This window comes from Ostrinia nubilalis, chromosome 4 (genome assembly GCF_963855985.1).
Source record: "Ostrinia nubilalis chromosome 4, ilOstNubi1.1, whole genome shotgun sequence".
Classification (NCBI taxonomy): domain Eukaryota; kingdom Metazoa; phylum Arthropoda; class Insecta; order Lepidoptera; family Crambidae; genus Ostrinia; species Ostrinia nubilalis.
Genome location: NC_087091.1, coordinates 3,678,508 through 3,696,047, shown reverse-complemented (window position 1 = coordinate 3,696,047; position 17,540 = coordinate 3,678,508). Strand labels below are relative to the sequence as shown.

Genomic DNA, 17,540 nt, shown 5'->3' with positions numbered 1-17,540 from the left:
TAGACAGTGACATAATGAAGATGTCATAAATAAATAAAAAATAACCTACATCTTTGCCGAAGAACGAGGTTTGGTACTACGAAATGATGTCGGGAAAACAATACATTATTTTACATTTTACGTATGGGGAAAATGTGTCATGAAACAGCAAAAAATTCATCTGAAAAACTACTTAAATAACTAACAAGCGAAGTCAATATAAAGCTTGTAAAAAGGATACCTACAGGAGAAAGGGGCACTTGGTCCTGCCAGAGACGATTATTCGAAGGCACGATAACTTCAATCCGCGATTCTGACTCGCACCTGTGCTCGCACTAACTGGGTAGAATTCATACGTATCCTAACTTGATGGTTAATTAGAACCAAGTCTTTCTCCAAAAGAAAAGGATCAATCTTGGGCCTCGCAAAGATTATGCTTAAATCATGAATTAATCAAATAATTATTACTACAGCACTCAATAAAAGATCGCAAGTAATAACACAATTTTATTTAGAATAAGCCGAATACGGCTACTGTAAAAAGAACTTAAATTGGTTTATCTTATTGTGTAGTCCACGAAGTAAAATGTTTGATCAGCAAACTATTTCAGGCTATATTTTATACGCTTTACAACAACTTTATTTATTTGCTGATAGTTATTTAGTTTTCCGCTAACCACTTGTTTCTGATTTATTGTTTTACTTTTTTTTGCGCAAGTATACCGCAACATTTCACGCAGTCCAGGCACGTCGAAAACGGCGTTAACTGCGTTGTTTCTGTTGTCCAGAAGTCCTTGGGTGCGTACACACTTCGCACAAAGATCTGCTCCTCAATGAGTTTCCATATCCACAAGTGGTTACGAGCGCGATTTAGCATGACAGTCGCCTGTTGAACCGCCTTGACCGCTCGCTGGCACACGGGGTCCGATTCGTAAGGCATATTGAATAGTAAGTTCTGGATGTTGCAGCGGAACACCTGAAATTTCGGACTGATACAATCCAAATTCCAAGTCGGTTATCAATATTATGAAACCCCAATAACATTAAAATGATGTTATCTTATTCTAATGGAAGAACACATAACTCTACAGGTACCTACAGAAAACGAACTAGAACAAATGGGATAAACACTGACCTCGTGTCCGCATATCTCCAGCATGCAATAATTCACGAAAAGAACTTGCACGAGGTCGACTCTATATCCGAGAATCTGGAGACGGTCTGCAAAAGAATATACTTACTTAGGTTGGTACGAGTCATTTTTGATCAGCATCGAAAAGAATAAACCTTGTATAGATAGAATATTCCTCCTTCTCGAATAGCTGGACATAAATCTCTACCAATGAAAGCCACTAAAGCAATCGTCCTCCCACTATCATATGGCCTTCTCAAAACTATATGGAGGGATGTTGAAACTTAAGGGTTCCGTTTTTTGCCTTTTGGCTACGGAACCCTAAAAACAGGTAGGTACCTCTCAATCCCCGTAACTTCTGTGGTTTGTGAGCAACAGTGTGGAAGGAGTCGCAAGGTCCATAATAAATAGTCACATATTGAAAAGACATCCTTGTTCAATAAAAATGCTATAAAATCATAAAATCAATAAAAATTCTAAAAAACACTGCTCAGGTTGAGCGAAGATCTTGAAATGAATATACTGTAATTTTAATACTGTTGTATTCTTAGATATAATGTACAATAGTACATATAATATTTTCAGAACCTTCAGAACATATAGTTCCAAAATACTGGACTGTCCTGTCGATGACATTGACAGCGGGGCGCCACCGTCAATACCGGATCGCTGGTTCCGATTTTTGCCATGTTGGAAACCATATAGTTGAACGATGGTAGCGCCCCCCTGTCATTGAGTTTGGCGGGACAGTTCAGCGTGGGTCATCTATACAATAAAATTGTTTAGACTTCAGATCAACAAAAACACAAAAATAAGTCTGCCAAAAATTGACATGACTGGCAACAATTTTTTTTAAAATCACGGATTAGACCGATTTATTAATTTATTTGGTGATTTTTTTTTTAAATATTACAAAATATTATCCTAGCCTGAAACTGAAAATTAAAAAAAAAATGCTCACTAGGTCAGGGTTTCCCAATTTTTTTTTGCCAAGGAACCCTAATTGATTATACTTTTCCTAGCGGAACCCCCGTACTACTCCGCCCGCACGCCCTGCCCCTCCCTTGTGCGTAAACAAGTCGGTGCACGCGAACAACATCGGTCACGAAACGTGGGATAATATTTTTTACGGAACCCTTGCGGCCTTTCCACGGAACCCCGGGGTTCCGCGGACCACCTTTCGGGAACCGCTGCACTAGGTCATCTTCATAGAAACGCACGAGCGCGGTTTGTATGTGAGCGCGCCAACACGTATACGGCACGCACGCACACACTGACAAAATTTAGCGGGGATTAGCGGGGAGCCTGTCTGAAGAGACCTACTCATTTGTATTTACTCTGATAATATCGCTAACTCTGTGAATTAATGTTTTTAGCTATTAATGTGTTTAATTGACGTGTAATCTGATCGATACGAAATTAAAACACCGTTATTATTATGATTTTAAATTTATTATATTAAAACGAGTTACAAGGTTCTATGGGACTATGGAACGAAACTATGGGATTACGGAGTTCATTCAGACCCGCATTATGGAACGACGCCCAAAATTCGGTTCACACTGAACCGTTTTAACATGTTTCATCTAAGATTTTGGGATCGTTACATAATAAGGGTCACAATTATTACTAAGTAGGTTGTTTTATCATTTCTAAGGCACCAGCTTTTTCACTTTTTCGTTATTTATTTGAATAACATAATTTATGTATTTCAGAACATACAACATTTTCGAATATGTAATGTGTACAAAAATTATTTTTTTCTGAAATCTAATAAAAAGAGGAAAAATTATAAGAGAATCTGATGGACTCACCATCGGATAATTCTCTTATAATTTGAAGTTTAGTGAATCCTTGGCTTCATTTTCTGAATATAAACTCGGACTTTTTAAAGGCAGAAAATGCATTGGAAAGTGCTCTCTTGTTGCTAATGGCAATAATTTTATAGTCACTTCGTCTCATAATTTTGTTTTTAAAAAGATATTATGAAATATTTTTTTGAAAAGTCGCTGCAAATCGCTTCTACGGCCTACGAACTATAAATATTTAACTGTTTCCAGTGAGGATAAGATCAGTTTGCCAAGTATTGGAATAATCATAGCTTGTTCAACCACCATTTTTAGTTCGCTCATTAAACTTAGAAAATCTTGGTGTCAAAAATGAGCCAGTCGTCTACCAGGGAAATGAGACGCGGTAGAGTAAATGATTGAGAGAAAATACGATAGCTCCACGATAGCTCTCTTAAATTAGAGCTTACACGTTGGCGCCACTATCATCACTATAGATGACCCACGCTGAACTGTCCCACCAAATTCAATGACAGGGGGGGCCGCTTAAATTAAATGCTAACCCCAGCAAGTGACAGAATATTATTTGACAGTGACGCCAACTGGTGAGCGCACTTAAAACAGCCCTCATTTGTCACTATTTAAGTATTTATACCACCACTGTGGAAATCTACACACGAGTCTTAACTTGTGTATGGATTCAAACAGCATGGCCTGTGGTTGCACGATTGTAAACCACAAATCAATCGGAGGAAGGTTCAAAACAACAGTCGGCTTATCCAACATGATTTTATTATATTTTATACACTAGCCAAGACTCGACTCTTCATGTAACAAAGAACGCAGCTCGTTTCAGTGTAAAACATTCTACCTACAATTTCATAAATAATATTTTTTTAATTTACAAACTTTTTAATATCGAAGTTAAAATACATGGTTTAAAAAAATAAAATCATAGACACGACTAAGCACAGGGTTACAACAAAATTATAAACGATATTGTACGAAAAAAGAATAAAAGTATGCGCAATGGACGCTTTAGGCATTCAAGGTACAGTCAACTCAAAAATATGTAGTCCCTAAAGATCTTATAGAATCTCCTTACGAAACACATATTTATGTAGTGTACTACACGCTACGCTATTGAAGGATATAAAAAAATTATATAATATATTTTATACACGAAATCCATAACGAATTATACCAATAGTACATATACAATATACACAGAACATTTGCACGAATGCGAAATAAAGAAATAGCTGAACCAGTGCATTTATAAATATCTAATTTAAACGAATGTAAATATACAAAAGGAATTTGATTCGACAGTCTATGTCAACCATTTTTTTATTGCGCATCCAATCGTCCATACATGCAACAATACACCGCGACCTATTATAATTAATTTACAATAAACAAGATTAATATTGTCCAGTGTTCGATTACAACATAATTCATGTTCATAACGTCCCAAACAACCAACATTTAATAATCCTACGCTAACCTTAGCCTATCACATAAATAATTATACTATATCCGTAGTCGCTTCTCATGCTATCAATAAACCATAAAAATATCGATCACAAAAGCCGTATTTGTTTATTACAACATCTAAATGTTTTTGGTTCAATCCGACAAAAACGAAAAATAACATAGGTTGTAATTAACACCATATTTTATCTATAAGATTCCGTTACAAAGTGGATTATGTAATATAGCATTCATCATTTCATTCACCTAACCGTTCGCCTGTGCATCGAACACTGAACTCTAATTCTAAACAATATAATGTCTAAAATGTGATACAAAGTATAAGATGACGTCACACGCCAACAGCTGATGCCAACATATTCACAATATTGAACCTAAATGACACAATGCAAGTTCTGGACCTTCAGACAAGATGCTAACATGCTTTTCAAAGAACATCGGTTATAGTTTTCAGTCATTCTTCCGAACAGCGTTCTACTAACAATTTACAAAATAAGTTAGATGTATCGTTTTTTTTGTGAATTATTGTAAGTCGTGGAACAATGTTCAGAAAACATCAAGAACTAACCCACTGACCCGCCGACACAAGTCGTCCACTTATGACATGTTGTTGGCGGACCTAGTGTGTGTCCTTAACCGTTTTTTTGCTTGTGTTGTGTCGTATCGAGTTAACAATAAGACAACGGGACGAAAAATATAGAAAGCATCTTATCCACGAGCGCCGTTTACAACTTAAACAAGAGTTTCGAACGAAAACCAAAAATAACACACCGATACATAGATTCGAGAAAAATGTCCGTCAAGAAATTACATTTTGGTCCTTTGAGAGACTGGGCAATTAACGGTTTTCACATTGAGTGTACGCATAATTCCTGACGATTTTGTCGATCGACTTTCTGTCAGCTAATTCGAATAAAACTGGTCTGTAATTATGCTAAAAATATAGTAAATAGTCTAACAATTTAATCACTATTTCAATGGCAGGGAGTTGTTCTGTACCTCTAGGTACTATCAAATAGATAAATTGTGGAAAAACATTATTATACTCTAAAACAGAAACTGGCAAATCTCTTAAAGGCCGACAAGCTGCTTCTTGGGGAACATTCACGTATAAAAATTAATTTATCACATTATGTACTATAAATTTCAATGTAGCCTCGTGACTTTATTGCTGCCGTAATTTGGAAACTGGCACGTTACTTAAAAAGTCTAAATATAGCGGACTAGTAATACTAGTAGACTGATAACGGCAACATTCGTATTCTCGGCTCTGTCTGTGTCACACATGATAGCATTTCGGAATGTGCGAGAGAGACAGATTCAAAACTACAAACATCAGTAGCTTAACCCTTCAGGCACAATTATAATGAATTTCGGTCTCGCTTCAAGGTCAATAACCTCGTAATACTAAAGCTTCAACCACACCAACGCGTGCAGAACGCCATCGCCGGCGCGATCATAGGCCAATGCCAGGTGATTGATATTACCTTCTCTAGCTATCATGGTAAGATAGGCATAATCCACAGACGTGACATTGACGTTCTATAATATAAAACTTCAATCGAAAATAAGCATTTAACAATCCGCTCTATATTACTTGTACTAGTCTATGGGCGACGACCGCCATATTGAGGGGAAACTGGACTATATAAAAATATTTTTGCAGAATATTGCTACAATATTGCATTTGCAGTAATATTCAGAGACTATATACTTCGTCACTTGCATTTCAGTATGACAGCTGAGGCTTCACTTTTGTACGTACTAGTGGTACTAGTAAGTCAAAGCCACTTTCAGATAACCAGACAAAATACTCGTATGTATAGGCGAAAAGAAAATATTGTCTATGAACAAAAAACAGACGAGAATATATCGATAAAAACACGTTTCCAAATAAAATAGCCTAAACTAAGTTAGTGAAATTACGAGAACAATGCAGGAGTCGTCAGTCATAAGAGAATATTTTATGTTAAAAAGTCGTAACAGCACTTTAAAATTTGGTTTCGTTCTAACGCTGAGATATAAACAACTTGACATCGAATAACACTGAGAAATGAATAACATCACACCGAACGGTTCTTGGAATAGTCAATTTATTTACACGTGTGAATAATTTATTCAGTGTCTGTGCGAATGTCGACCGCTTGCCATTTGCTCTCGCGGTACTCTAACTCAAGCCGGACTACGATGCGTGGGATGCGTCCCAACTCAGTCTCCGCGTAGGGTCCCCGCGGCGAAAGCATCTCTCATTTCACTTGGCTTTTAACGTGCTGCAAGAACTCGTAGTAGGAGAATGCGGACTCCACTCGGTCGTCCACTAGCCGGTCCGTGAACACTTGCCGTGACGGCGAGTTGTCCCTGTAGATAAAATTTTGTGTTAAAAACTTATTCCAGTGCCACGAACTCTCATGAAAACCGGGAATAGTAAGTGCTATCGCGATGCAAGGTACATATAACGCCATCTCTTAATCCTTTTATGAAGTTATCCAGGATCATTTATTGAATGGGGAAAAATATACATTACTGTGATGCAGAATAACTGCAGCGCCCTCTCTTGATATTTAAAGAACTTTACTAGTGTTGTAGTAACATGTTTGTTATAGCACAGAATAATAATAAGTACAGAAGTTTTACTTCGCGAAGGTATTTAAAAAAATGTATGCTCAATGTCATTAGCAATATGGTGTAATTTAGCCTGTCTCAAGAGTCGAGCACCATTTTGTTGACAAACGTCAGTGATCGGCACTGCGCCGAAGCCGAAGCTATGCTAAGGGCTGACTTCGGTAAAATGATGTGACGTGAGGTGCCAAATTGCGGAAAATGGCGGAGGAAATACATGATTTAGCATGAATAATATTAACTACTTATTTACCTCTCAGTCTCTTGAGGCAACTTAAAAAAGTACATTCTGTGTTTTTTTTATTATTTAGGCAGTGAAATACTGCACACTATTTAGTACACCATTTTCTTTATTTTCTTCCATCATACACAAGAATACGCGTGCGTGAGTCAATGTTCGCTCGTATGTGAGGCCTTGTCGAATAGTATCCTGTGAGTGGGCTATCGTCCGTGTTTTGTTTTCGATGTAAACTCGCGGAGATGAACAGGCCTGGTTATAGCACCAGTTAAATGTTCCTTTTAAGTTTGCCTTTAAAGGCAAATTAACTATTCAATTCCAATGTGTCCGAAAGTAGATGACCATTACCTCGCTATCTTCGAGGAGATACGGCATCGTTGAGCTTGGTTGGCAAGCTATAACCTAGTAGCTCTAGCAGGGAACAAGTGTGCTAAGGGTAACTTGATGAACAGTATAATCGACGGATACGGCCTGCCATCAGTGAGCTGCGCGCCATGTCGGGTAGTTGGCTGAAGGGCCGAAGGTATCCGAAGAAGAACGAAAGACTGACTTGATAAAGCAATTGTAATGAGGGCTATCGTTTTAGCGCTCACCAGTTGGTGCCACTGTAGAGTAAGGTCCTGTCACTTGCTAGTAGCGAAGACAGTGGCGCCAACTGGTGAGCGCGAAAGTGGTAGGAGGACTATCGCATTTGCACTCATCAAGATGGCGCCACTGTAGAGTAAGGTCCTGTCAATCGCCAGGGGTGCCAACTGTTGAGAATAAAAACGATAGCCCTCATTAAATTCGCGCCTCGTCGGGCAGCTGGCTGCAGGCGGCCGCCGAAGGTGCCCGACAGTGCCCGATGGTTGCCGAGCGTGCGGAATACTCACTTGACGAGCAGTATGTTGGCCGGGTAGGGCCGGTCGTCGTTGAGCTTATCGATGAGCGAGTGCAGGGCGGCGGCGCCGTCACTGTCGTCGGGCAGCTGGCCGAAGGTGCCCGACAGTGCCCGACAGTGCCCGAGCGTGGCCGAGCGTGCTGAATACTCACTTGACGAGCAGTATGTTGGCCGGGTAGGGACGGTCGTCGTTCAGCTTGTCGATGAGCGAGTGCAGGGCGGCGGCGCCGTCGCTGTCGACTGGCGGCAGGGAGCGCGCCTCGTCGGGCAGCTGGCTGAAGGCGGCCACGCCGAAGGTGTCGGACAGGAAGGCGGGGCTGACGCCGTGGCAGACATAGATGATCATCGTCTCGCCGTCGTCGAGGAGATACGCGCCGTTCATGTTTATCCTGCGGAGTAGATTTCGGTTAGTTTAATTGAAGTGTAGTTATATGCTTAAATAAGCTTAAAGAGTACAATAAAGGTAATTTTAACTACCTTAGGGCCGATTTTTCAATCGTCAGATAACTTATAACCGAAGAATAAGTTTGACATTTTGACATATTTCCCATACTAAAACTGTCAATGTGCCAAACTTATTCTTCAAATAAAAGTTATCCGACGATTGAAAAATCAGGCCTTAGTCGTGAGATTCCATAGTATAATAGGACCATGTGTAGCGTTCGGCTGAATACCAAGCGGATATCTAGCGTCCAGCTGTGTAGCGTGAAACTGTGTAATGTGTGGCTGTTTAACGTGCGGCTAAATAGAATACGGCTGTGTAGCCTGCGGTTATGTAACGTTCAACTTTGTAGCGTCCAGGGCCGTCCTGCTGTGTAGCGTCCATACCGTGCACCTGTGTAGCGTCTTTATCGTGCACCTGTTAACCGTACAGCTGTGTAGAGTGCGCCTGTTAACCGTACACCTTTGTCCGTATCCAGCTATGTAGCGTGCAACTATGTAGCGTTCGGCTCTATACCGTACGCCTGTGTAGCACCCAACTATAGCTTTCAACTATTTAGCGCCCAAGTAATGTAGCGTTCAGCTGTGTAGCGTTCAGCTGTGTAGCGTCCAACTATGTAGCGTCCAACTATGTAGCGTCCAACTATGTAGCGTCCAACTGTAAACCGTCCAGCTGTGAACCGTCCAGCTGTGAACCGTCCAACTGTGAACCGTCCACCTATGAACCGTCCAGCTGTAAACCGTCCAGTTGTGAACCGTCCAGCTGTGAACCGTCCACCTATATAGCGTCCACCTATGTACCGTCCAGCTGTGAACCGTCCACCTATGTACCGTCCACCTATGAACCGTCCACATATGAACCGTCTTGTGAACCGTCCACCTGTGAACCGTCCAGCTGTAAACTGTCCACTTGTAAACCGTCCACCTATGAACCGTCCACCTATGAACCGTCCACCTATAAACCGTCCAGCTGTGAACCGTCCACCTATGAACCGTCCACCTGTGTAGCGTCCAACTGTGTAGCGTCCACCTATGTAGCGTCCAGCTATGTAGCGTCCAACTGTGTAGCGTCCACTTGTAAACCGTCCAGCTATAAACCGTTCACTTGTGAACTACCGTACCGAACCGTCCACCTATGTAGGGTCCACCTATGTACCGTCCAGCTATATCGTACTCACCTCTCAGCCGACAGTTGCAGACGCGGCGGGTCGGGCGCGGCGTCTTCGTGCGCTTCGGGCGCGTGCGACAATAACTCGTGTATCGGATACAAGTCTGGATACACGGCGCGCAGTAAGCTGGATAATGGTAGCGTCTTCATGTCGCACATGTCTGCTACTCTGTCGTCTAGCCGTGTCGACGTACCGGTGCGGAAGGCTCTCTGGAACATGAAAATGTTTTGCTCAAAGTCAGCTGGTAGAGAAAGACTTATGGCATTAAGCTCGCCTTTTTGTACGGAACATTGTTGTGTGTGCAATAAAGTCTTTAAATAAATAAATAAATAAATAAAATTGTGATTCAGTTAATGGGACTATTCCCACTTTCCGTTCCCACCGCTGCAACTCCTGTGTATTTGTTTATTTATAATTCAAACATCTTAAAAGCTAACAGAATACAGTTTCCAAAGCGCTTATATGATTGTGTAGCCAGGATCTACAGCTTGACCGCTAAAAAAACCCAACCAGTGAAGGTTAAATTAGTCCGGGGGGAAAGTTAAACTGTTGGAATTGCATCGAAATGAATCAGAAGAACATTGGAGTTCGAAGTTAAGCTTCAACTTTCCTCCAGTGGAAAGCGGAAAGTGGTTCAGATAAGACGTATTGTATTGCAATGCATTTCCTTCCCTCCCTATCCCAAAGTAATAATATGATGTATTTGTTTCACAGTGGGCGTGTTTAGTTGTCATCCCACTCGCACTCTAGTCCCGCGTAGTGCGGGGGAAAGCGCGCCGGCCGGCAGGTCCCGACGAGGCTAGTGTCATCTCGCTCGCACTGAAGCTCCGTTATGTCCCGTCTCGCTTACTCACCCGCTTAAGTAGAGCCATTAGATGCATCGGCAGTAGTAGCAATGAAGCAGGTGCGTGCAAGGCAGTCCAATGCGCGCCGACGGGAAGGCTCCGACGAGGCAAGTGTCGTCCCACTCGCACTCTATCCCCGTTATGGTCCGTCTCGCTCACTCACCCGCTTGAGCAGCACCAATAGATACAGCGGCAGTAGTCGCAACGGAGCAGGCGCGTGTAAGGCGGCCGAATGCGCGCCGACGGGAAGGTTCTGCGCCAGTCTAGAGTCGTCCCGCTCGCACTCTATCCCCGCTGTGCTCTGTCTCACTCACCCGCTTAAGCAGCGCCAGTAGATACAGCGGCAGTAGTCTCAACGAAGCTGGCGCGTGTAAGGCAGCCGAGTGCGCGCCGACGAAGAGGTTCTTTGTCAGTCTAGTGTCGTCCCGCTCGCACTCTATCCCCATTATTCCCCGTCTCGCTCACTCACCCGTTCGAGCAGTGTCAATAGATAAAGCCGCGCGCCGACGGGAAGGTTCTGCGCCAGTCTAGTGTCGTCCCGCTCGCACCCTATCCCCGCTGTGCTCTGTCTCACTCACCCGCTTGAGCAGCGCCAGTAGATACAGCGGCAGTAGTCTCAACGAAGCGGGCGCGTGTAAGGCAGCCGAATGCGCGCCGACGGGAAGGTTCTGCGCCAGTCTATGAGCAGACAGCACGTCTACAGCTACGTTGATGAGCGCCTCTCGCGCTTCCGACATCGACGCTGATACGCAGCGGTCCACCGCTGGAAGACAAACGAAAAAGAACCTTAAAACTTCTATAGTCTGGTCCGTGAGCACGTGGAATTTTGTCCAATGACCCCTAGCTACCCATCCTTATCGCTCGCGCGTAATGAGGATCAGTACTGTTGTAGAAAATGCAATAAAACTAGTATCTACGTTAATCTTTAAGACATAAGAAAGATATATCTTTTTGAATTATCCAAATCGGACCATTACTTACGAAGATATTAAGTAATAAACATAGGCCGTTTTTGCCGCTAAAAGTCAACGTACGCAGGGCCGCGTGACGTCATTATATCCGAATCGAGCGCAGCCGGCGTACTATTGGGATGGAAAATATTTTTTTCCAGCTAAACTATCAGTTTTAGAAAAAAACTTTTAATAACATTTATTCATCAAAATAAAGTAACCCATCGACCAGTAATTTTTAAAAGTAAAAATTTTGAAAAATAAGTATCGCTATGTCCAAAGACCTCATTTTCATAGGATTCGATGGAATGCGGAGACGGGGTTGGGGTGAGTGTAACTTTATGATTGTTTGTATTGAACATAATAATACATAATATGAGTGCTAATTACGAGTTTCTGGCCTACTAGGGGGGGGGCTAGGGGGGGGATAAGTTGTGACGCGCCCCGCGACGCATCGACAACCCTAGCACCCAGCGCAGAGATTTTGACAACCCTACGGCTGCGCGGCCGCACGCCGCACGGACCGAGCTAATATAAGAGACGGCGGCGACCGCGGGCGCCTAGCATTCGCTCGGGAGCCATTGCAACAGCCAGACGTTCGCGCGCGCGTCTATCGTTCCCTCGGCTGCATTGTACAGAGTCCCTAGCGAATAGCTATCCTCATTGTTCCCACTAACCCTAACTGTTCGACTCTGGCTTGATTCGGTATCTCGATAACTCGGTCGGTGATCTAATTGTCGATTCGAGACGTTTTACCGCTGATAGCCTACCGGTTCTAATCCCTACCGAGTAGTGCATGAGATACTCATCCCCGACCTGCGGTAGCAATCCTGCTGCCACCCTTCCTGAACTTCACACCCCCTCGCCACGTAGGTCCAACGCCTTTCCTCTGTGGTCGCGCTCACCTGAGGGCTTCGGCCTCTGGCTCGAGCTAATTGGGCCACATCCTACCCCCCTAGTTATAAGTATCCAGACTAACACTCGCTAAACCTCGCACAGGGCGCCGCCCCTCTCGCGGATACGTAAACTAGTCTCGGGACGCGGATCGGGCGCGTCGCTATTCTTTTCATTGCCATTAATTAGTAATTGTGATATAACCTGTAAAGTAATTGCTCGTAATAATAATGAACTTAGAGTCAGTGAAGTTAGAATAAGGAAACCATTGTGGAACCTGAATTATAAGTGCCATTGTGTTATTGATTGTGCGTTTCCTTGGTCGAATATCCCTGTAGGCATCCTGGATAGGTACACATCCCTCATCGCAGAAGGCGAACTGGGACTTAGTACTAAACAGCGGGGTGTCAGACTGAGCTAGCTAAGACGCCCCGTTGCAATGGCGCCCAACTGAATAACCCACGGAACCTACAGGGAACACCAGATCGCTAGACACAAGCGAAAGACCAAAAGGAAAGCAAAACTTCGCACCAAATTGATAATCACACATGTCAGAACCGACATCTTGGATATACAAACTCAAGAAGACAGAACTTGAGAACGAGTGCAAAAGAAGAAACATAAAAACGGAGAACAGAACCGTACAAGAACTGAGACAGAACCTCACAGAAGTACTCAGAACCAAGCAATCCCGTCAACCAACCCAGTCCGCCAATAAATCCTCCGAAGAACAGTCTAACAGTGAGTCAGAAACCGATTTTGAAGACACAGAGATGCAGCAAGAACCAAACATGTCGTACACCGTAGATCAGACTGAAAACATAACGGCCAGATGGAACCTAAGTTTTGACACATACAACGACCCAGTGGAGTTCCTAGAGCAACTAGACGAACTAATGTCATCGGGCGAGGTCAAGCCAGATAAAGTGCTCAAAGTGCTCCCCAGATTCCTGAAAGGAAAGGCCGTACTGTGGTATAGAAATAATAAAAACTCGTTCACTACATGGAACGAATTCATAGAACTCTTCACATTGACATTTGTGAGCTGTGACAGTGACCTTTTAGCTAAAATAGTGAATTATAGGCAACATCACCGCCAAAAATTCACAGACTATCTCATTGAAATACAAACACTCATGCGCAGATACGCAAAAATGTCAAAAGAGGAAGAAATAACTAGAATACCCAGCTTTTAGCCTGGGGGAGGGGCAAGCCTTACCCAGCTTCTGGCCTTGGTGGGAGGGGGGAGAGGCAAGTCATACCCAGTTTCTGGCCTGGGGGGGAGGGGGGGGTTAAGTCATACCCAGCTTCCTGGGGGGGGAGGGGGGTAAGTCATACCCAGCTTATGCTTATGGGCTGGGGGGAGGGGCTAGCCTTACCCAGCTTCTGGCTTGGGGGGGGGGGGGGTCAAGTCATACCCAGTTTCTGGCCTGGGAGGGGGGGGTAAATCATACCCAACTCCTGGCCGAGGGGGAAGTCATGCCCAGTTTATGACCTGGGGAGAGGAGGGGGGCGGGGGAGTCATAGATAGGTAGGTACGTAGGTTAAACTCAGAAAAACTAAATAACAGGTAGGTATTGCGTGTACATAGAAATGATCTTCATAGCAATGTCTTGCTTGTAGCCTAGGCAGTGTATCTGCCTCAGCTATACCTTATTGTTAGAAGTAAATAAATTAATACTTATACATTTTTATATTGTACTTGGAAAAATATATGACTAACAACACTTATGAACACTTTATTTGAATAAATCGCCAAATATACCACCGCGGAGACCCCAATCGCGTCTCCGCGTTCCGTTGAATCGTATGAGCGTATGGATTTTTTGCGATATTTTTCACAATTTCTATTTTTTAAAATTACCTATCGATAGCTTACTTTATTCTGATGAATAAATGTCATTACAAGTTTTTCTCTAAAACTGATAGTTTGGCTAGAAAAAATATTTTCTATCCACGCAGTACGCCGGCAGCGTTCGGATCGGATATAGTGACGTCATCGTCCCCGCGCCGGGCGGTCAGTGAACTTTTTTAGTAATTTGGCCATAACTTCGTCAATTTTTGTCGTAGAACAAAAATTTTTGAACTGTATATTAAGGATTTCTTAGACCTATAAATCTGCATTCACAGCTAAAAATCGAAATGATCCTCATTATGTTGCTATCGCGCTCGCACACTCACTGCGGGTGCCAGTCGCACAGTCGCGACAGCAATATAATTACGCGCGAGCGATAAGGATGGGTAGCTAGGGGTCATTGGACAAAATTCTACGTGCTCACGGACCGGGCTTTAGATATACTTCTGAGGCTTCAACCACACCAACGCATGCAGATCGACATTAGGCATGAGGGGTTAAACTTCGGCCAAACCAATGCGTGTGTTAGAATATATATACAGTGTGAGTCACGTTAAAGTGTACATATGAAAATAAAGGAAACTAGACCTATTTTTATCGACAAAAAAGAGGTCAAAAAATTTTTGAGATTTTTTTTTAATTTTTTATAGAATTTTTTTTCTTCCAATTACTTATTGTAAAGAAAACGTAATAACTTTTAAACTAAGTGGTATATCTTGATAAAATAAAAACAGTAATAATGCTAAATAACAGGCGATACTAAAAAAGTACATAAAATACACAAAAAAGGCCAACAAATAATAAAAAATTATACTTTTTGAAAAAAATCTGCTTAAAAATTCGTGTTTTTTTTGGTTATTTGATAAATTTCTCCAAAAAATGCCCCTATAATCGGTAGTTTTTATTACTTTTTATTATTCTCTATCGTATTACCCTCGTAAAACCAAAAATCGCATGTCTCTATCCCTATCACAACGTTTGCAATGATCGTTTGAACTAAGCCTCTCCGGGCGCGCCATTCAACGCTTCGTTAACAACAAAACTGAAAATGGCTCTAGATTTGTAATTTTGATAAAGACAAGTTAGATTTCAAATAAAAACAAAAGATTTCGAAGTAAAATAAGCAATTTAGTTAAAATTAAAATTGTCTCTACCTGTTGCGGAAAATAATGTTGTGGCAGGCCTTTGTTCAAACGATCATAGCAAATGTTGTGATAGGAATAGAGACATGCGATTTTTGGTTTTACAAAGATAATACGATAGAGAATAATAGAAAGTAATAAAAACCACCGGTTATAGGGGCATTTTTTGGAGAAATTTATCAAATAACCAAAAAAACACGAATTTTTAAGCAGATTTTTTTCAAAAAGTATAATTTTTTATTATTTGTTGGCATATTTTGTGTATTTTATGTATTATTTTAGTATCGCTTGTTATTTTGCATTATTACTGTTTTTATTTTATCAAGATATACCGCTTAGTTTAAAAGTTATTACGTTTTCTTTACAACAAGTAATTGGAAGAAAAAAAATTCTATAAAAAATTTAAAAAAAATCTCAAAAAATTTTTGACCTCTTTTTTGTCGATAAAAACAGGTCTAGTTTCATCTATTTTCATATGTACACTTTAACGTGACTCACACTGTATCTACATACCTGATTTATATTAATATTCCATGGTAAATATGTATAATTGGTACACTTTTTAACTTGTTAAACACTACACACACAAAACATTGCACAGCCGCCATATTAAGTGACATTAAAATTTAGATTCATATAATTCGTAAATTAGAATTTATTGTAAGGTTTCTGGTTTCTTAATAATTCAGAATTTAATTTAGATCTCGGATTCTAAATATGATAAGTATTAAAATCCTGTTTATGATATATTGTAAAATGAGAAACTCTAACTTCCGCTTCCGAATAAAAATAGTTATAAAATCCTGTGCTCTGATTGGTCGACTGTTCTGATTGGTCGTTTTAAGCCGACCAATCGGAGTTGAGTAAAAAGAGGGAGAATGTGGGTATAAATAGATGGAATTTCTCATTGAGAGGCAGTCTGAACGGATCTTTGAGGTGATGCTGATTGCTGACCAAAGTTAAGTATACATTGTTATTTGGTACTATTATTATGCTTGTTGTGTAATTGTATTGTATTATTGTGATATTGTATTATAACACCTGGCTATGTGGCTGCGCCAGGCCTATTATATTGACACCTGGCCAATTGATGGTGACATGCCACGGGGTCGGGTCGGTAGTTTGATGACCAGTATAAAGAAGGACAATGCTTATAGTTGCCGGTTATGTTATGGTACAAAACCTAAGTCGTAACCTAACCTAAACCTAATTCTTAACCTAACCTAAACCTAAGTCTTAACGTAACCTAACCTAGAACTTGTGTTCTGTGTGTTTGATTATAAATACTGGTTATACAAAATACCGTCAAAATGTTAATAATAAATAAGACGTAATTACTGCTAGATTACTCATTTTTATATAAGTTATAAATTGTTGTAACTGGTTGAAAAAGAGGCTGACAAAGGTGACTGAGTTTCTTTCGCCACTTCTTCTCAGCACCAGCCCATATTGTCCCGAAGTGGTGGTAGGGCAAGCTATATTTGGGACGTGTATAAGTGCCCTGGAAAAGGGCTTTATACTGAATAAATCATTTGAATTTATAATTGGATTTTTAATTTGGAACTTGCTTATTTATTAAACTACAGTATTATAGTTCTATGTATTTCCACGGTATAATACGATTATGATAGGAATATAACGTAAAGTATTTTATGCTAGATTTTGCTTATTATTATTCTTCTTTTTGTGGTAACTTTATTAATTAAAGAAACTGCTTTAATACATTAATATTTACTAATTTACAAATGATTAATGCCCATAATTCTAACATCAGAAGTGGGATTAGAGCGTTTTTGCTAATACTTCCTTGTCTAAGTTTCAGAATGGCACCTGCTCTCCGGATAGACCTCAAAACCGAATAAGATGCTGTTTTCCGAATCGAAGACCTGATGAAAACGCGGCGCTGCAAGTCATCGAGTCAACAACCAGCGACAACGGTGCAGGAAGGTGATGAACATCGAAGAACGATCGACGGAGTTTGGATGAAGCAGCTTGGCGACCATCGCGAAGGCCGGTAAGGCCCTTTAGGGCTTTTCTTTAGTATATTATGTATATTAAGTCGAGAACCTGTAACACCTATCTGAATTGATATCATTGTAGTTCACAGCGAATTAT

General features: G+C 41.3%; 2 protein-coding genes across 2 annotated transcripts in view; both read right to left on the bottom strand.

The window, feature by feature from the left end:
* Positions 1–473: 473 nt before the first annotated feature.
* Positions 474–1,569, bottom strand: LOC135071430 (UPF0728 protein C10orf53 homolog). Its single transcript, XM_063965220.1, has 3 exons — positions 1,451–1,569; positions 1,115–1,200; positions 474–955 (listed from the first exon to the last, which is right to left on the bottom strand). The coding sequence occupies exons 1-3, from the start codon at positions 1,539–1,541 to the stop codon at positions 671–673; spliced, it is 462 nt and encodes a 153-aa protein (XP_063821290.1). The 5' UTR covers positions 1,542–1,569; the 3' UTR covers positions 474–670.
* Positions 1,570–3,671: 2,102 nt separating this feature from the next.
* LOC135088500 (protein transport protein Sec24A) overlaps positions 3,672–17,540 on the bottom strand; it is a 32,831-nt gene continuing 18,962 nt past the window's right edge. Inside the window, exons 13-16 of the mRNA XM_063983324.1 lie at positions 11,163–11,347; positions 9,749–9,948; positions 8,282–8,518; positions 3,672–6,750 (exon numbers count right to left, since the gene is read on the bottom strand). Of these exons, the coding sequence (XP_063839394.1) occupies positions 6,639–6,750; positions 8,282–8,518; positions 9,749–9,948; positions 11,163–11,347 (734 nt within the window). The 3' untranslated portion in view covers positions 3,672–6,638. The remainder of the gene's footprint in view (positions 6,751–8,281; positions 8,519–9,748; positions 9,949–11,162; positions 11,348–17,540) is intronic.